Here is a 20,141-nt window from a genome sequence, read left to right on the forward strand (position 1 = left end):
AAAACTTCCCAGGCCGCAAGCTTGCGGCCCAGGAAGCTTCTTACTGCGGGAGGGCAGGGAGAGGGAATCAGGGCCGGGCCGCACATCGCGCATGCACGGCCCGTGCGGGCGTGGCCCAAGGGCGTGGCCAGATGTGCGGGCACAGCCCGCAGGTGCGGCCAGATGCGCGGGCGTGGCCCCATGCCCTGCCGGTCCCCAGCCTCAGAAAGGTTGGGGACCACTGCCATAGAGCAAAGATTATGTAGGATAGTCTTGCAGATGAGGGCAAGTGATGTGTGTGTTAAGTACCATCAAGTCACTTCTGACTTTTGATGACCCAGGAAGTAGTAATTGCCTTCAGATGAGCACCTGAATTGCAAATTATCTGAGCTTCTTGTATAATGTATTTTGATTACTACATATTTAGCTTCATTTCTTTGACTGTACGCTGCTAATTTAGCACGTACCTACAACTTGGCTCTCCTTTTTGCCTTTAAGGGCTGCCAGCCTTTTAAAGATTGGGGGGAAATCCTAAAATGGGGAAACTGGCCTAGGGTTGCCGAAGTGTCCAACCCTAGAAGCTGCTAGAAGCACTTGGGGGTGTGATCTAGTGAGGAAACACAGTATGATTGAGTTCTTCCTGGGGGGGGGGGCATGGTTCAGTGATAAGAGCCTATACTTTATATGCCGAAAGTTCCAGGTTCAGTCCTTGTATTTTTAGTTGAAGGCCGTCAGGTAGCGAGTGCTGAAAACAATATCTCCATGCTTGAGACCTTGATAAACCACTGACAGTCAGAGGCAGACAATACTGCACTTGTCTGATTTTCTGCAAGGATAGCTTCATGTATTTGCATCCCGTTGTCCTTTACACAAATTGATGGAGAATGCAGAGATGGTAATCCTTCGTTATGCTTTCTGGCCTTTTCTTAATGAATCTAGAGGCAGCTAGCTAAAGATAGCACATCTTCTGTACAAGACAGCAAGAAAGGTGCTCTGAGAGTGAAGTCTGCTTTGCATAAAGCAGGTCTCTGGAGAGGCTGCATATGTGTTCCCTAAATAAATAAATGGCTTGTTTTTCTCTGTACCAGGAAAAGATGGACACCAGAGTTTGAATGGAAAGGAGCGGGAAGAAGAGAAATGGGTGAATGGAATAGGTGGTGAAGATCATCCCCATCTAATTTATTTGCTGCATTCATCTATTTCAACATAGTTGAACAACAATATAGTTTTTCCTTATTTAAGCAGTCACTGTATATGTTATGTGATTTTTCTTACTGCTGTATAATGCAAAGAAGATATAGCATATTTCCTGTTTAGTTTCTTTAATTATTAAGGGAGATTTCCTTTTAAAAAGGCAAGCCCTATCCTCCACATTCATTTCTTTGGTAAGTTGTTTGGAATCAAGCAACATGGTGTAGATGTATATTGTGTAAACTTGCTTTACTAGAACATCTGTTCCACTTAATATTTTTGGTAAGGTTTGGGAGGAGGTACCTGTCTCATAGCTTAAGTGCCACTCAACACTTACCCACTCAGGATGGCTGTCCCACCTCTGAATAGATATTGAATGCCAGTTTTGTACTAGGCCATGTACTTCTTCAGATTCTTAGGTTCATATTTCTTAAATTTCAAACAGCTAGATAGGGGTCCCCAGTATGGTGCTATGGTGCTTGCCAGTACCTTTCTTAGAACCCATCTCATCTGTATACCACGCTCCAGGATCGAAATCCCGGATTGGCCCTTTGGGCCCGGACTGACAAGCGGAGGGGCCAATTGGAAGGTGGGCATAGCGCACCTTCCGCTTGGCCCATTGCCCCGGGACTTGCTACCCACAGTGCGGGGGAGGAGCCACCACGGGACAGCCCTCGCAGGCCACCCCTCTACTGCTCCAGCTACTTCTGCTGCCGTGGCCAACCACCTTGGGGTCACCGTGATCCAGGGAGCTGGTCATCAATACACCTCGAGTGGAAGCCGAGGCGCCAGCCGCGCCCACTTCACTCGGACGCGGTAACGGAGCTGTTGCACGAGCTGTGGACCATGCTGGTGGAGATCTGCCTGGCCAGCCCATGGTGCTTTGTCTGCCCCGCCAGCCAGGTCAGCTCCACTCTGAACACACCGGGAGAGATCTGGTGGCCCACCCCGCGATGATGCATCTGCCCCAGCCGCCAGGGCAGCTCCCCCCCAGCCTGCCCTCTACCGCCGCTTCCCCACCCATTCCCCCTCCACACGGAACTTGCCAGGCCCGCGGAGACCCAGCAAAGTCGCCGGGAACGGGAAGCGCAGGGGGGGACGTCCCCTTCAAAACCCATCACTCCCCACCCCTCCAGTGGCCTGCCTCCCACCCCCAGCTGCCTGCCCATTAGCGCCCGCTGTATTTTCCCTACAGCGGGCCTTAAAGCTAGTTTTTAATAAAGTAGATGAGGCTCCTCCCAGCAGGACTTGACAAATGGAGATAAGATTGGCTGTTCAAATTAAAATAACGTTGTTACAGTATTCATCCCTCTTTGTCACAGTTCCCATTCCTGTTTCCAAGTGTATTTTTAATTTCCTCTCTTCTATGTACTTGGGCTTCCTATCTGTGCTTGGCTGTCCGTCTTGTGGCACACATTTTGTGGTAAGTTCTGCCCTCTGCAGCAGCCATTTGGGGGTTCTGTCTTTCATCCTTTGTTAGAATCCCAGAAGCACCCACAGACTTTAAAAAGTGGGGGATTCTTGAGCTAGATGTTACAATTTATAGCTAAAGTGGCCAGTGGCTCCTGCTTTTTTTCTCTTTCAGTAACATATAGACTTTTACAATTGGACTAGCAAGAAAGTCCATAGTAACCAGGAACGCAGTGGGCACTAGGACCCAGGGGACACCGGCAGGCCCCTCCCTCCCTCCCCCTCTCCCTCTCCCTCTCCCTCTCTCTCTCTCTCTCTCTCTCTCTCTCTCTCTCTCTCTCTCTCTCTCACTCACTCACTCACACTCAACAGGAGCCATAGGAGGTAATCAGGGCTCCTTCCTAGCAGGGAAGCTTGGAGTTTGGGGTTCGTTTGCAGTTTGTCTCTGTCTCTCTCTCTCTTCCTTGCAGCAGGAGCCAAAGCAGGTAATCAGGGTTCGTTTGCAATTTGGCAGGGCTCTCTGTGTGTCTCTCAGGCTTCTGAGAGCAAAGTGGCTAGCATCCAGGGAAGGAGGGTGGGAGTTGATTGGCCCTATTCTATCTTGGACAGCCAGGACACTCTCCACCCCCAGGGCTGTTTCACACATATTAAGAGGAACAATGGATAAGGATATGTTCAGAGCCATTAGTATAGTAATGGGGTTGTAATTTTTTTAAATAAATTATTTTTGTCTTGATTTAGATAACGGTTTACAAAACAGAACTTGGTTTTACATTTGATGTCACTGATTTTACTTTAAAAATTTCCTCATTTGATGACTCATGAATTTGTCATTTAAGTAATTAGCAGCAGTATCTACTCAGAATCTTTAAAAAGATCTTTAAAGCATTTTTCCATTTATTGCTTTCTGGCTCTTCACATTAGGATTTGGATAGTTCTCCAGGAAGCATTTGATGATTGTCTAAAGGAATACTGTTATGAATGGACATGAACCAGAAAATTCTGGTTCAGTTCCGCTTCAGTGTGTTCTTAAACCAAACCCCCAAAATCCAACTAAACCAAAAGCTCCAAAATGGACATACCAGTTTGGGTCCATCTGTTTCACTCCCCCCAATTCCAAATGGAGGGGTGTGAAATGAACCACTGAAATGGTGTGTTGCCTCCCTGCTTTTCCATGCCACCCCCCCCCCCTAAGAGCTATATTTATTCTCCTCTCCCATGGTTTTCTGAGAACAGTTCTCACCATGTGCCCCATTGCATGCATCTCAACTCTTCCCTTCCTTGTCCTCCTTCCAGTCCCTTATATCCCTGCTCCCAGATACAGTCTGGCATTCCCATTCGTGCACTTCCCCTAATACCCATTTCCATCAGCAGCTCCCTCCACTAACACCTTCACACATAATGCTTTTCTCCCTGCTGCCTTCTTTTCCTCTTCCCAATGGGTCACTTCTCCAGTATCATAGCAGAGAAAAAGAGGTGGGCTGAGGAGAAGTAGGTGATGGTGACCGTGCTGAAGAAGGTGGCTTCTGCTGCTAAAGCAAAAGGGAGGTGCACTGATGGTCAGGCAACAACTACCCCATCTCTGACAGGAGGAGAGCAGTGGCCAAACCAAGAAAAAGAGGAATGGGGGAGATGGGCCCTTCAGTCAGCCCACCTGGTCCAGGGCTTTTCACAGTTCTTTCTTCTGCTGCCATCACCCTCCTCTTCCTTGTGGGTTGGGTAACGGACCTGGATGGGACGGGATTTATGTTTGACACCCCTGATTAGAATCTTATGATACAAGCTGTCAGTGAATGCACACTAATTTATAGGACCTAGGTGCTACAGCCATCTTAGAGACACAAAGAATGCTCTTGTAATATGGTGAAATCCCTCCATCCCTGCAGCCCACTACCAGTCAGCTGCCATATACCACAGGTGTGCTTGCAGCACATCTGCTGGTATGGATATCTAGCAGAGAAGGGTGCCAGGTCTCCTTCAGCTTTCTTGTTTGACATTGATGGCCATTTGGGCCCTTGGGACAGTTGTTCTCAGATTGTAGGGCAGGTCTGAAAGATGGGGGGGTCTGAAGTTTCAGGATAAAATCAGAGTCCAGTAGCACCTTTAAAACCAACAAAGATTTATTCAAGGCATGAGCTTTCAAGTGCAAGCACTCTTCGTCAGACTAAAAACTGACAATCATAACAGTAGGTAACAGGGTAAGACAGGATTCTTAGGATGTGAAGCCTTCTTCCATCACCAATCTAGACATGGATTCAGTACTCATAGGGTTGTGTATTGCTGGCTTTTCTACTCAGTTTTGCCAAATTCCCTTCTTTATTGTTGCCACAGTCCGATATGGCTTTTATGCACGTGGATCCTTTGATTCCACCATAACCTTTTCAGTGGTCCAAAGGCTACCCACCTTCCCTCTTTCATTTAGCATGCTTCTCTAATGGTTAATCAGACCCCTTTATAGTTCTGTGCTTTGCTTCTTGTGGTGTTGAATGTCGATCTTGTTGGACTACATGCAGACTTGGCCTGTCTAGGGAAATGTGGAACAAAAAGGTTATATATTAACTAGGCTTTAACTTGTTTACAAGTCAACGTATTCGGCACTATATACAAGACTGCTTTTGCATTCCATTGGGTACCAAAGCAGCTTATATATTTAATAGATTGTGTTCTAGTCTTTTGAAGTAAAAGTCATATATTGAATTGCTCCCAAATGTAATTGGGTTTAAAAGTGTATCTCACTCCTTATAGAGGTTATTGTAAATACTGTCTACATAAAACATTGGAACTGGCTGGAAAACTAGAACAGGGCTAGACAGATTGAGTAACAATGAAACTGACTTTTTGCTCATTCCATTTAGGAAATGAATTAATGAGCATGAAAACATACATTTTAAATTACAGCTAGGTATTAATAGCAAGGCCACAAATATTACTTCAGAATACAAAGCATAGCTTCTACGTTTTAGAAGAGTAGAAGAAGAGTTGGTTCTTATATGCTGCTTTTCTCTATCCGAAGGAGTCATACAATTACCTTCCCTTTCCTCTCCCCACAACAAACACCCTGTGAGACAGGTGAGACTGAGGGAGCCCTGATATTACTTCTCAATCAGAACAGCTTTATCAGTGTGTGGCGAGCCCAAGGTTACCCAGCTGGCTGCATGTGGAGGAGCAGGGAATCAAATCCCAATGGCCAGGTTGGAAGTCGGCACTCCTAACCACTACACCAAGCTGGTTTGGGTCCATAAGTTACTAATATTATGAACCATAAAGTGATCCAACTTCTCCCAGTGGGCATAATTGTGATTTCAGGTATGGAATCCAGTGTACAGCCTTTTTCATTAATTTTTTGTTGTACTATATACATGTAAATATAATCTTCAATTTAACTTAGTAATGTAAAATTCCATTACAGGGAGATATACTGTTCCTGTAATTGATAGTAAAGTTATCACGGAATGACCTTTCCACTTTCTCACAGTGTAATTCTTGTGTAAGAATTGTGACCCTAAGGGACAGCATCTCTCCTTCCACTACTTACTCAAAAGGACCTATGATTCCAATTCACAGTGCTCAAAAATCTTTATAGAAGAAAATCTTTTTATAGAGTAAACTAATTTAACAGCAGGGAAGCTTAAACTGAAAGAGGAAATTAGTTTGATTTTAGAAGAAAATTTTGTATTACACCAAAATAAAATAGGCTGTCTAAGTTACTGAAACAACCATTTGTAAATCTGGAACAAATGTTAAACTTGCAGTCTTCTTGCAGACAGATCATATTAATGCATTTACTTAGAATTGAAGATGAAATTGCAAAAGGACCACACAATGGGCATGTGCTTAGTCTGTGTTTAAAGATGCCAAATACCTAAAGAAGTGCAGTGTTTCCATAGGCAGTGTTTCTTTTGTGCTTGCAGACTGTGGAGCCTCAAATTCCAGAAGCATTACATGGGCAGTTTTAATGAATTCGTGTCTGGTTTCCCTGCAGCAGATGTGACAAGCAGCTTTATAAGCTACTTCCCATCAATCCCTGCTTTCTAGCTCTTTTGTGTCATCTGCTTGGAGAAAATGGTGAAGAGCTTGGTTTCTACAGTAACTGTGGCGTACAGACAGATTTCTTTCAGCATCCATTTTACTCTGCAAGGATGTGTTTGGTTTCTTTAGGCTAACTTCTGTATTAGTTGTAGAGATTTACATTTTACATAGTTTAATGCTGCAAAGCATGGTATGATTTGTGCTGTGTTTTTCCCAGAATGGACTACAATATGTGCTAATTGCTATTAACCAGTGATTCTTATTTTGCTGGTAGAAAAAGTAATGTAAGCTGAAATGGTAGTAGAACATGCTTGGAAGAGTAAATATGTAAAAAAAAACCACCCACCTTTGAGTATGAAATTTGTAGTGATTAGGGAAGAACTAGTAACTGCTTTGTTTTCAGCTTAAGTAAAAACTACCTTTCTAGGTGACATGGCTCATCTAATCCAGGGATTCTGAACCAAGGATCTGGGGAGCCCTGGGATTACACAACCTTTTCCAGACGTTTGGATGGCTGCTAGCATCACTGTACATCACTGGAGCCCACTTCTCTTGTTACTATATAGGCCTAGACTCTTCCTCCACAATGGAAACAGTGAATGATCAATTGATTGATTGGTTGGCTCCCACAACTTACTTCCATGCCCACATCTCTGAAGGGCATGTCGCCCCTTCTAGGGTTCCTTGAAGTCTGAAAAATATATCAGGGGGTTCTCCACAATCAGAAGGTTGAAAAAGGCTGATCTAATCCAACATTCTGCTTCTAATAATGGTCAGTCAGTATTCTAATATGCTCACAGGTAAGTCATGAAGACAGCACCCTGATCTGTTGACTGTCTTCAGGCCCTGGGATTCACACCTGCATTGCTTGCCAGTTGAGTTCCAGATCAGATTCAAGGTCTTGGTATTGATCTTTAAGCCCCTACGTGATCCACACCCTGTGTAGCTGAGTAACCATCTATCAATATGCTCCCCAGAGAACACTTTGTTCTATCTGTTGGTAATCCCTCGCCTTAAAGACATCTGCCTGGCCTTGACCAGGGCTAGGACTTTTTTAGCCCGGGCTCCAGCATGGTGGGATGAGCTGCCAGCCGAGATCAGGACCCTTGATGGAGTTATCACAATTTTGCAGGGCCTATAAAACAGCACTCTTCTGCCAGGCCTAGCAGTCTAATATGATGTGGGCCTCTCTCCTTTCATGTCCCCACTCCCTTCTATCCTTCCGTGGTTTATGTTACCTTGCCTACAGCCAGTTCGGCAGGCCACATTAAAGATGGCTGGGGGAAGAAGGGTTATTTAACTTTTTTGAGGTTTAAATTGTTTTATAAACCGATTTAATCTACTGCTGTAACCCCCCCCCCCCCGAATGCACGTGCTGAAAAGAGCAGTATATAAGCCAAATAATAAATTCTTTACTAACGTCCCAAAAGGAAAACCTCAGACTTTCCTCCTTGCCCATAAGATATGGGGATACCCTCTCCCCAGAATGAGAGCTGAACAGTCTGTCCTGTGCTACCGTGGAACCTTGGCAGCATGAAGAGTATTTAGAGAGCCAGTTTGGTGTAATGGTTAGGAGTGCGGACTTCTAATCTGGCATGTCAGGTTCGATTCTGCGCTCCCCCACATGCAGCCAGCTGGGTGACCTTGGGCTTGCCATGGCACTGATAAAACTGTTCTGACCGGACAGTGATATCAGTGCTCTCTCAGCCTCACCCACCCCACAGGGTGTCTGTTGTGGGGAGAGGAATGGGAAGGCGACTGTAAGCCGCTTTGAGCCTCCTTCGGGTAGGGAAAAGTGGCATAGAAGAACCAACTCTTCTTCTTCTAGATGCATGCCCTATTGACAGACTAGATAACAGCAAGTAGTTTGGGGAGATTGCAGAATAAATACCCTGTAATACTGCTTTGGTTTTTTTCCTGTTAGTCAATTAGTCAAATTGTCCAGAGCCATATGGAATGGGCGGTATAAAAATCTAAATAAATAAAATAATAATTTATATACCACCCCTTGGGGAGTGACATGAAGCACAAACTAGATGTGTGCCCTTATACTAAATGGCATTGCAAAGCTTGAAGTCTAAGTCCTGATCTTACAACTTTGTGATCTTAAAGAAACACTTGCCCATTACTAGTTTGGGAAGTTAGTAAAGAACAAACTGTTCTCACCCTGGGTGATTTTCCACCTCTGATACAGGGAGGCAGGAACTTCCAAGTTCTTAATCTGGGTACTGGGTGGAGATAAATTGGATCAAGCTGGGAGCTTCAGAATCTCAGATGCCAGCGGGTGTGCCCTGTTGGGCCTACCCTACCCTGGTAAATGGAGAGCATTCCCAGAAGAGCCCCAAATGATGAAGGAAGGAGATGGAGGTTCTAAATGAAAGATGCAGCGACCATTTTGGGAAGGAGCAAGATGAAACAGAAACTACTGCCAGTGCAGTTCTGTCCCTACTTAACTCATGAGAAGACTGGAGATGAGGGAGACAAAGAGGAAAGTAATGAGACCTTCGGGGCATACTTCAATTTCAGAGGACTTATTAGAATGCATTAAGGATGTGGTAGAAAAAGTAATCTCAAATAGCTCAAAAGGAGAGGGAGTGAGAACCAAAGATGGAGCAGTCAATACTCCCCGTATCCAGCAGGGAGGAGTAACATAGTTATGAGGGCTCCTGACAAACTAAAGTAGGCCCATTACAGCCCTCCTCATTATTACCCCCCTTCCTCTGAAGGTGGATCTACTAGAGGGAAGAGGGAATTCCTCCCAGATGAGGAAATAATAGAGGAAAACGAGTTACCTGAAATTTCAAAGAGGTTTTTTAAGTCAGACTATCAATATCTTCTGACAAGATGCTTAACAGCCTTGACTCTAAAACATCCACAGGGGGAGGAAGACCAGTCTAGTAGTCTGGATCCAGAGAGACCCCCTGGCAATATGTTCTTCCCCCAGAGGACCTAGCTCCCAGATATTTCCCAATAAAGGCAGTTTAGGGAAAAATGGCCCAAGCCTATGTCCAGCAGGCAGTTACCTGCATATGCAAGAAAATTACACTACGCCAGAATACACAGAAGGAATTCTGCAGACACCAATTGTTGATGTACCCACTGTGTAGTTTCCCAGGTCATCCTTCCTCCCATTTTTGAAGATTGGAATAACGTTTGCTCTCTTCCAGTCCTCCGGAACATCTCCAGTCCTTAAAGAGGTCCCAAAGATGATGGACAAGGGTTGTGCAAGTTCTCTGGAAAGTTCTTTGAGCACTCTCGGGTGCATTTCATCCGGCCCAGGGGATTTGAACTCATCCAATGCACCTAAATGCCTCTCAACAACCTCTCTGTGCATGTCAACCTGCCACCAAGACACTATCTCTTGGCTACTGCCATCTCTAGATGTGCCTAAACCCTTTGACCTGTGGGAAAAAACAGATGTAAAATAGGCGCTGAGCCTTTCTGCTTTCTCTGCATCCTCCGTTAGAGTTTGTCCATCTGCACTCAACAGTGGGCCTTTTGCCTCCTTTACTTTACGTTTGCTCCTCACATAACTGAAAAATCTTTTCTTGTTACAGTGGGCTTCCCTGGCCAATCTTAGCTCACTCTCAGCTTTGGCCTTTCTGATGATTGATCTACAGTGCCTAGTAACCTGTAGGTACTCTTCTTTAGAGCTCTTTCTTTCCCTCCATTTCCTGAACATTTCCCTTTTCTTTCTTAGTTCCTCTTGAAGTTCTCTGTTCATCCAAATAGGCTTCTTAGAGCTCCTGCAGTGTTTTCGTCTTTTTGGGATAGTCATTGATTGAGCATGCAATAGCTCTTGTTTGAGTAGTGCCCACCCTTCACATGCTATCTATATATATGTGCTGGTAGTTTCCACTTCATTGTTATCTGAAGAAGTTGGTAGGCACATGAAAGCTTATATCTTGAATAAAACTTTGTTGGTTGACAGTGGATTCAAACTTTGTTTTACCTAGGAGTAAGTACATTGAACAAAGTTGGGACTTCTCAATTAATGTTAATAGATTTTATGGCAGTAATAGTTCTAGAGGGAAATTGACCTCTAGATTGTGAGTTAGTTGAGGTGGGAGCTTGGTTCTAGTAGAAAGCTTAGAACTGCAACACCATATTGGCTTTCACCATAACCCATAACCCATGGTAGCAGCCCATATGTTGATTCTGCATTGTATGAATAAACATTTCCTTTGGTCTATCTTGAGTGTACTGCCCATCAGCTTCCTTGGCTGATCGTAAGCTCTAGGCAACAAATTTTTCTGTATTGTCCTCCTTGCGCTAGCTCTCTTCCTTTTCAGAAAGCTCCTAATGTTGTTGCCTTTTGGGGGGAGGGGTCAGTCCCTTGATTATCTTGGCTGCCCTTTCTTGTAAATTCAGATATACTTTTAGAGATACTCTTATCAGTATGTATGTATTTGCATACAGGAACAGTATGTGATTCATTAATTTAATTGTGAATGTAGAATTGTTAAATTTGCTTAACTATTGCAGAGTGGCAGGAATGAAAGGTAAGACTTTTCTGGGCAGCATTTCTTGCTTTTTTCAGTAATTCAGCAGTTGATATTCTTGCCACGGATCCTGCGCTTGGTGTTTGGATATTGCCAAACTGGCTATTTTATAAAAATATTGCTGAAGTTTATGAGATCGAGGTAATCTTTAAAAACTGGTAGCTAGATTTTGATCATTAATATAAATTAATATAAATGGATTCTATATAGATTATTTTATATGCATGGCACCATGTTTCCAGCTCATTCACAAATAGACCTTCAGGGAATTATGTTATTGCTGTTGTAGTGGGATAATTTTGGGGCTTACCAGAAATGTAAATGGTCATATGCATAATGACAATTACAGATAGTCCTTAAAATTTGGTTCACTTTTTATTAGGATAAAACAATGTTTAGGAAATTATAAAATATTATTGCATGCCTTCCAGTTAATGTGTGCCTTTTTTCCTCTTTCAGGTGTACATTCAGGTTTCCTAGCACAAACATCAAGATAACATTTACAGCTTTATCCAATGAAAAAAGAGAAAAACAGGAGTCCCCACAGTCCCCTGTGAAACCTGTGCAGCCCCAGATCTCTCCTCTAACAATAAACATTCCAGACAACATGGCTCACCTGATCAGCCCTCTACCTTCTCCCACAGGAACCATCAGGTATTTAGACTGTAATATAGAACTGCTGAATTTAATCTGAAATTGTTTCACTTGTGACTTACCTCTTCCTCGGAGTAAATTGCGGCCTTGTATGTTCTTAGTGGCTACCTGATCATGATAGAGATTAGTCTTAAACAAAATACTAGGATTATTCAGGGGTAAACTAAATGGGATAGTGACAGCTTGTCTATAAATGCATTGGTGGAGCAGCTCTTAAGTTGCAATAGGGGCGCTCATTGAAGGGATCTAGATCTTGCCCATAATCACCAGATACCTGCCCGTGTACTTTCTCCTGTGCAGTTGCTTTCCTCTCAGGCAGCCTCAATTTTTATGAGACTCTGAGGAAGAGACAAGCATCTTTGAGTGATAGGGGTATATGCTAGATTAGTTAGTGGGTTTAACACCATCTATTAGTGTACCTCTTTGCTTCAGAAATTGGACATCCTCACCAGCATTATGTAATTGGGAAAGACTTGGCTGCTGAAGTTGCCTAAGTTTTTCTGCTTTGACGCTCAGCACACAGGTGTGTGAAGTCTTGAACTCTGTGTGAGCCAACTTGCTTTGGTTTCTTTGGCACATTAGAATGCGTTTAGTGATAGTTTTTGCAATTTTCAGCACAGGGTTCAATGTGGATCTGGTTGTGGCTAGTGCTGTGCTATGGTCAGACCACTTAGCAATGAAGGTTTAGCCAAGGCTGCCACCTGCCCCCCAGTTGGGCACTGAGCAAAATTTAGCTTGCCCATGGAGACTTATGGATCCAGTTGGATTCCTGAATGCTTTGTGGAATCCATTGCCTTCTGACACTTCTATAAATGGACTGGTCAGCGACTGGCATAACAGAATGCTAGCTGCCTTCGGTGAGATAGCTCCCAGACATCCTCTTGGCCCGCGTCTCAAGCAGGCCACCTGGTATAGCAAGTAACTCCACCAGAAAAAACGGGAATTGAGAAGACTAAAGTGAGAAGACTTGTGATGAAGAATCAAGAACATCTTATAGAATGCAGATGAAAGCCTATGAGATGCCAGTGAAGTCAGTAAAATGCAACTTTTACTCGACTTCCTTCACATCTGCGCACTCACACCCAGCACAGTTGTTTAGGATGGTTTGGTCCCTCACCACCTTCAATGAAGGGTACCAAAACAATAACCAATTAGGTATTAGCTGTGAGGTATTCGCAAGTCATTTCACAGACAAAATCTCAACTCTCTGCTGCAACCTCCCTCCAACCTTGGACACAGAAAGTGAACTAGAGGCCCTTTGGCTATCTCTGGAGAGAACACTGAGTTATCGTATTTGCCGGTGTATAAGACGACTGGGCGTATAAGACGACCCCTCAACATTTCCACTCCAAATATAAAGTTTGTTATATTACATTACAGTACTATGGGCCACTATGGGCAGCTGTGTCTATCCCAGCTGAAGTGCACCCGGCGTATAGGGCGACCCCCCCACTTGGAGGCATGTTTTTCAGGGGGGGGGAAGTAGTCTTATATGCCAGCAAATACTGTACTTCAGATGACTCTCATTAAGCTGGACAGGATGCTAACAGCAATGAGGTCAACCACTTGCCTAAGAACAACGGACATAAGAATAGGGGCCCTCCTCTGTCAGCAGCATTTGACACAGTCGATCATGAGCTCTTAGCTCACCACCTCACCGATGCCAGGATACAGGGGACAGGCCTTAAATGGCTGATCTTCCTCTGGGGTCATGGACAGAAGGCAGCAATAGGAGAAAGAGTATCTAGCCATCACCAGCTCACATGTGGAGTCCCACAGACAGCTGTCTTCTATCTTAATTAACATCTTCATGTGCCCACTTGCTCAGCTGGTGCGGAAGTTTGGGTTGGGATGCCACTAATATGCAAATAACACTGAGTGCTTTCTCCTGATGGTTGGCCACCCTGTTTCCCCCTGGGATCCTTAGCAAGATGCCTGGAAGCAGTGACTGGCTCAGAGTTGTCTGAAGCTCAACCCTTCAAAGATGGAGGTCCTGTGGCTAGGTAGGAAGGGACCAAGTGAGGAAGCATACCTGCCCAACCTGGACGGAGTGCAGCTATCGATAGCTCACTCTGCCAGAAACCTTTGTGTAATCCTTGATCCCTCCCTCTCCATGGAGGCACAGGTCATGAGAGTAGTGCGGCAGGCCTTTTACCACCTAAATCAAGCCAAGCTACTAGCATTGTATTTTGCCCCAGAACACCTAGCCACAGTGATACACACAACAGTCACCTCTAGACTCGTCTTCTGCAACTTGCTCTACATAGGCCTGCCCTTAACCTTGATCTGGAAATGGCAACTGGTCCAGAATGCTGCGGCCAGGATCCTCATAAATATACCACGGAGATCCCACATCCAGCCTGCACTTCAACAACTCTGCTGGCTCCCAGTTGAATTTTGCATCAGGCTTAAGGTTTTGGTGATCACCTTCAAGGCCATATGTGATCTGTGCCCAGTGTACCTGAGAAACCGCCTCTGCCTATACCCCCCCCCAAAGATCCCTATGCTCCACCACTGTCAACTGGCTGGTGATCCCTGGCCCCAAAGAAGCAGATGTCAACCAGGACCAGAGTCGTCTTGGTCCTGGCTCTCACCTGGTGGAACGAGGTCCCCAAAGAGTGTAGGACCCTTCCTGAATGGCCACAGTTCCGAAGGGCCTGTAAAAGGGAGCTCCTCCACCAGGCATTTGGTTGAGGGTGGCCAACCCAACAACATCTGCTGGTCCCCCCAGACACCTCCCTCCATGATCTGAGCCATGCTGACCTCCCACGGGTTCATGTTAAGAGTTGTCACACTGTGAATCTGTTTTAGTATTTTGTTATAAACTGTTATAATCAGTTTTGTAACCACTGTCATGTTTGCTGTCACTAGATTATGATGTGTACTCGTGACGTTTTATGTAAATCACCCTGACCTTTATGAGAGGGCAGAATAGAAATTCAAGAAAATAAAATAAATAATAGTTCAGCTCTTAATTTTTATTTGTTTTTTCCCCATAATATATGCTCAATGATAGTATTATAAATAGAAATTAGATGGTATCTTTGATGTGATTGCTTCTAAGGGGGAAAAGATTTAAATTACCAGGCTGAATTTATGGTAATATTTCTTATAGGAAGTCATATGCTTAAAGATCACTGGTGGGCATTGTGAGTCACATCTGCAACTAGAGGTGGTAAAAGCAAAATATGATAACATTGCAGCAAGTACTGGGATTTGACCTCATTTTAATTGTGTACTTCATGTACAAGATTTGGCAAGCAGCTTTTCTGTTAATGAGTCTTACCCTAAAATAATTTGAGACATAAGCATGGGTTGTTGTTTTTTGTTTGTTTGTTTTATTATAAAGCATGAGTGTCCTTAAAAGGAAAGTTACTCTTGGGGAAAATGATAAGTCATTTAAATTGACAAGTTTGCTAATTGCAGTGCATTGAAATCACTTTTGTACTATACAAGAAACTACTGGATAGCAATTTAAAAATAATTGAGGTGGCCAGGATAATCCTGCTCCAAATCTAATTGCTTCCTATTAATATACTGCATTTAAAATAATGTAAAACTATGAATTGAGGGAATGTTGTGTTTGAAGTCATGCAGATCTCACAGTTGTTTAATGAAAAAATGTGATATTTAAACCCACAGATCTAAAGTTTTGCAGAATAATTGGCATCTCAGCAATTTTATTGCTCTGTTGCCTCCAGTATGACCACACCTTTCCATGGTAATAAAACCGGTGACAGTTATTACTTTTTAATAGGATTAGAAATTGGAGAGTATGTAAAGACTACATATACAGAGTGTATTTGTTGGTGTCTTTTAGCTTTCTTCCCTCCTTTAGTAGTAGACCGCCCCCCCCCCCCCATAAAGCTTTTTCCAAGAACTGTCCGGACTGGCACACAATATGACATGATGAATGGAAATAAACTGTACAGTGCTCTGGACGGGTTTTTTTTTAACCCTTTTGTGCATATTTTATCACCTATTGGGAGCTTTAATATGATGTAAAATATCAGTATTTCTTGGTTAAGCATATCTAGCCTTTTCTGGTTTAAATTAACTGCATTGGAGGTTTGGGTAGCAAAACCGTTTTATCAATGTCCTTTCCTACCGGAACAAAAGGTAAACAGCATTTCCCAAGTGAAGCAATTGTAACCATAGATAGCTCTCTCCTGGGAGATATGATTAGAACTTCTGCATATTATGCTGTAGGTTGATATGAACAAAGCAGAGGAAAATACTAATATTTCCATTGCACTTTTACTTCATGTAAGTATTTATATGCCACTTTATCCTACCAAAGGAACTCAGAGCACTTAATAGTAAGGAATTTTTTTTGTCTGTGTCATAAAACTAATTAATTAGAATTGTCTTACTCGTATGCAATTAATTAAATAAATAAATAGTAAATGTAAATCAGTCTTTTACAGTTTTTCCCTAAAGCCTTTTTCCCCCTCAGTGCTAGTTGTGAGTGGAACTCTGTAATTGAATCTCTGTACCTCGACTGAATTTATTTGAGTTGACAAAAGAAGTGTCCCTAATCATTGGGTAACGCTAACTTTTTTGAAAGAGCCTCTTGTGGCGCAGAGTGGTAAGGCAGCAGACATGCAGTCTGAAAGCTCTGCCCATGAGGCTGGGAGTTCAATCCCAGCAGCCGGCTCAAGGTTGACTCAGCCTTCCATCCTTCCGAGGTCGGTAAAGTGAGTACCCAGCTTGTTGGGGGGTAAATGGTTATGACTGGGGAAGGCACTGGCAAACCACCCCGTATTGAGTCTGCCAAGAAAACGCTAGAGGCGTCACCCCAAGGGTCAGACATGACCCGGTGCTTGCATAAGGGGATACCTTTACCTTAACTTTTTTGAAAAATACAGATATTTAAGATAAATACTTCAAATCTGCAGCCTACAGCTGTTAGTGTCATGGAGATATTCCCTCTTCTTTTAGGGAGGGAATGCTTATTCTGAAGTGCTGTCTTCGGCAACATCTTCGGCAACATCTTATCTACAAATAGTGTGTTTGTTCTACACAGTTTTTAATATTAAAACTTATGCGAAGAATACCACTGATTGGATGACAGCCTTATTGAGCACCCTTTGCTGTTGTTGAAAACCAGATTGAGAATAGAACAATAGGTGTCTGATCATTACATGGACACTGTGAGTTTATTATTAAAGTGGGGGGGGGGAGTTTCATAAACCTTTTAAGGCTTGGTAAATAACTTCCACAATTTTTGACTTTTATAAAGTAGTTGTATATTTTAGAAGCTTTTGGCTTTAAGTACACAAATAGCCTAGTGATCCACCCCCAAAATAGATATTGGGAGTTACAAGGGAAGCAGTTAAAACAAATAACCAATTTAAATATGTTGGGGTAGCATTGCAGGCCTCAGGTGCAAAGACACTGCAAAGATCAGTTAAAAATGTGGAGTTATTGTCAAAGATGTCGTCCTCTCACAGAGGAGAAGATCATTATTTTTGCCAGTTCCCTCTCACTATAGATTCTATACACATACAACCTAGGAGCACAATGAGTGACTTGGATAACTAGATTTTTTGAAATAGACATTCAGGATTGATCTGTTTTTACTACCCTAGCTTTAGTGGATTTAGTGGCTGCTCTTTTGTTAATAATGAATAGTATTGGTGAATCCCCGATACCAGTATCTCCAAATCTTTTGAACAAATGCTTGCTTTCCTAAGGATGCAGTTGTGGTCTCTGTCACACACCTTCGGTATCCTTGCAATCAGTGTAGTTATTTACATATAATTGTTATGGGATACAACCTTATTGTCAATTTATTCCTCTTTCTACATGCCATTCACCACTGTCTATATTGGTAAATAGTTCCTTAATGCTCCCTCCCTGACGTTTTTGTCGTCCCCTCCCCTTTGGCTTCTTGTTTGGAATGTAGAAGTTTCTAATCAGGGATATCAGTAAGGCACCAGTTTTAGTCTTTATATCTTTCAAGTGCTTTGCCGTAGAATACAGGACTGATTCAGCAAATATTGTTGGTTTTGGTTCCCTAGTTAGTTTCCTTAACCAACTAAATCAAGTATGCCAATTTCGTTGCTGTTTTCATTTGGCTGAGCTTGGATTACTTTTTAATTCATAAGGCAAGTTTTTCTTGTATTTTCATCACTCCCAACTCCTACCCCAGTCTGTTGTAGATTTTGATGTAGAACAGTGCTTTCCACGTTGGCCTAAGGCACCATTCCCAGAAGTACCACTGCATTCTGAAACAAAACAATTAGTCTTTGATGAAGTGAGTTCTAGGATTATTTACATGTAAGTTCTTTTAGAGTAGCTTGAATCAGTGAACACAATATTTATTTATTACTTATTTATTTAGTATTTCTCTGCGTGCTTGAGGCTGCTTATATTTAAAACCATGCCACAATATTAAAAACAAGCATAGGACATAAACAGCTTGAAAAATATCCATAAATCGGAATTGGATCATTTAAAATTACTGGTAAAATACAAACCCTAATTAAAAGGCTGCATAAAAAGATATATTTTGACTTGGGACTTAAAAGAAACTAAAGTAGGTATTATGTAAGCCTCGAGACAGTGTCTTAGAGTTGAGGTGTCATACCCTGTCCCTAGTTGCCATCTGCCTCACTTCTGAAAGGAGGGGCATGGAGAGCAAGGCTTGAGAGGCAGATGTTAACCAGCAGGCTGGATACTTGGGAGGAGATAGTTCATACAGCATTCTGGCCTCAAAATATTCAGGGTCTTCAGGGTAAGATCCAGCATTTTGAATTGTGCCAGGAAATAAATGGATAGCCAGTGCAGTTATTTCAGCATACTATAATCCATACATTAGCTAAAAACTCTCTTTAGAAGAAAGAGGGGATTATCCATATGAAAGGATATTTCAGCAACTGCTAAGGATCAAAACACTGAATGATGTTGATCTACAAGAATTACAGTGGAAGTTGTTACAGATCTTTTAATTATGTGCTGTTGAATTGGTTTTTATATTGCTGTTGCAACAAGGGCAGTTAGATGTATAATAGGATGATGATATATGCTGTGACAGAGTCATAAGTTTCTCTCTTTCTATTCCACAGTGCTGCAAATTCCTGCCCATCTAGCCCCCGTGGTGCAGGCTCTTCAGGGTACAAAATGGGTCGTGTAATACCATCTGACCTGCATCTAATGGCTGACAATTCACAGTCAGAAAATGACAAAGAAGCATCAGGGGGAGATAGCCCAAAGGTAAAATTTTGATTAGAATCTAGGCTAAGCAAATAAATCTGTGATTTATTCAGTATTATAATAATGGAAATGTATCTGTTGAAAAATATAAAACTAAGTTTGACTTATCAAGAATGGAAGGCTTGCCTTAACTCTTAAGATGCACAATTGATGTTGTATAAAACTTGTATTATGCAAATAATATAATCTCTTTTTTATAGGATGACTCAAAGCCCCCTTATTCCTATGCACAACTAATAGTACAAGCAATTACAATGGCACCTGATAAGCAACTCACACTAAATGGAATTTATACGCACATCACTAAAAACTATCCTTACTACAGGACAGCAGACAAGGGCTGGCAGGTAAAACATTGTTTTAAACAGATTTTTTTTAAAATCTATGGCAGAATACCTAAACAGGCCTTTCTCCTCCTAGTTATGGTTATATTGCATTGCTTGTAAAACAGGTTTTAGATAGGCTTTTACAATCAAATGTTGTTGCAAGAATTTTCTATGTAGAACTGATCTTGTTCCCTGGAATCTTTCTACTAAACAAATGTTACTCTTCACAGGGTAACGTCAGTAAAATGACCTCTATGGTGGCAGCAGGCCATGGGGAAAGAATGGGCAGGAAGTTATAAAACGCTGGATATCTATTTTTTAAAATAATTTTATTAAAGATTTTCATTAATAAATTAATCAGTTGTGTTCACAATAAAGATTAAACACAACTATCTTGTTTATGTATTTATGTAATATTATTTATTACATTTATATACCATCTTCCCCTGTAGCATGGATAAAGAACTCTGTGCTAACTCCCATCTGAAAAGTTTTGCTCCTTATACAGTAAAACCAATTGAAAGTTTTGTGATACCTTAATGTAGCCTGGTGACTACTGGGATGTTTCAGAAAACGGGACTTCCCAGCACAGAGTGGAGTAATGCAGGAGATGAGAGAAGAAATGAGGCATTTCTGGCAGGCAATAAAAAACTAAGGAAAAGAACATTTCAGTGAAGACTTTCTCACTATCAGAGTCCATGGCTGTCCTTTTAAAACCTGTAGCATAAGTTGTCTGTATTTTCAAGGTTTTTTTTCTTGAAATTATACTGAAAGCTTAGTAAGAATATCCTTTTTCATTTTTGATTCTGAAAAAAACCCCACAAAGGCATCA

General features: G+C 42.4%; 1 protein-coding gene across 2 annotated transcripts in view; it reads left to right on the forward strand.

Moving 5' to 3' along the window:
- Nucleotides 1-20,141, forward strand: part of FOXK2 (forkhead box K2) — a 67,865-nt gene that overhangs the window by 33,887 nt on the left and 13,837 nt on the right. For both annotated transcript variants that reach the window (XM_077327454.1, XM_077327455.1), the window contains exons 2-4: nucleotides 11,571-11,765; nucleotides 18,836-18,983; nucleotides 19,184-19,330. In XM_077327454.1, the coding sequence (XP_077183569.1) occupies nucleotides 11,571-11,765; nucleotides 18,836-18,983; nucleotides 19,184-19,330 (490 nt within the window). The remainder of the gene's footprint in view (nucleotides 1-11,570; nucleotides 11,766-18,835; nucleotides 18,984-19,183; nucleotides 19,331-20,141) is intronic.

The sequence above is a fragment of the Paroedura picta genome, chromosome 3 (assembly GCF_049243985.1).
Source record: "Paroedura picta isolate Pp20150507F chromosome 3, Ppicta_v3.0, whole genome shotgun sequence".
In the NCBI taxonomy this organism is placed as follows: domain Eukaryota; kingdom Metazoa; phylum Chordata; class Lepidosauria; order Squamata; family Gekkonidae; genus Paroedura; species Paroedura picta.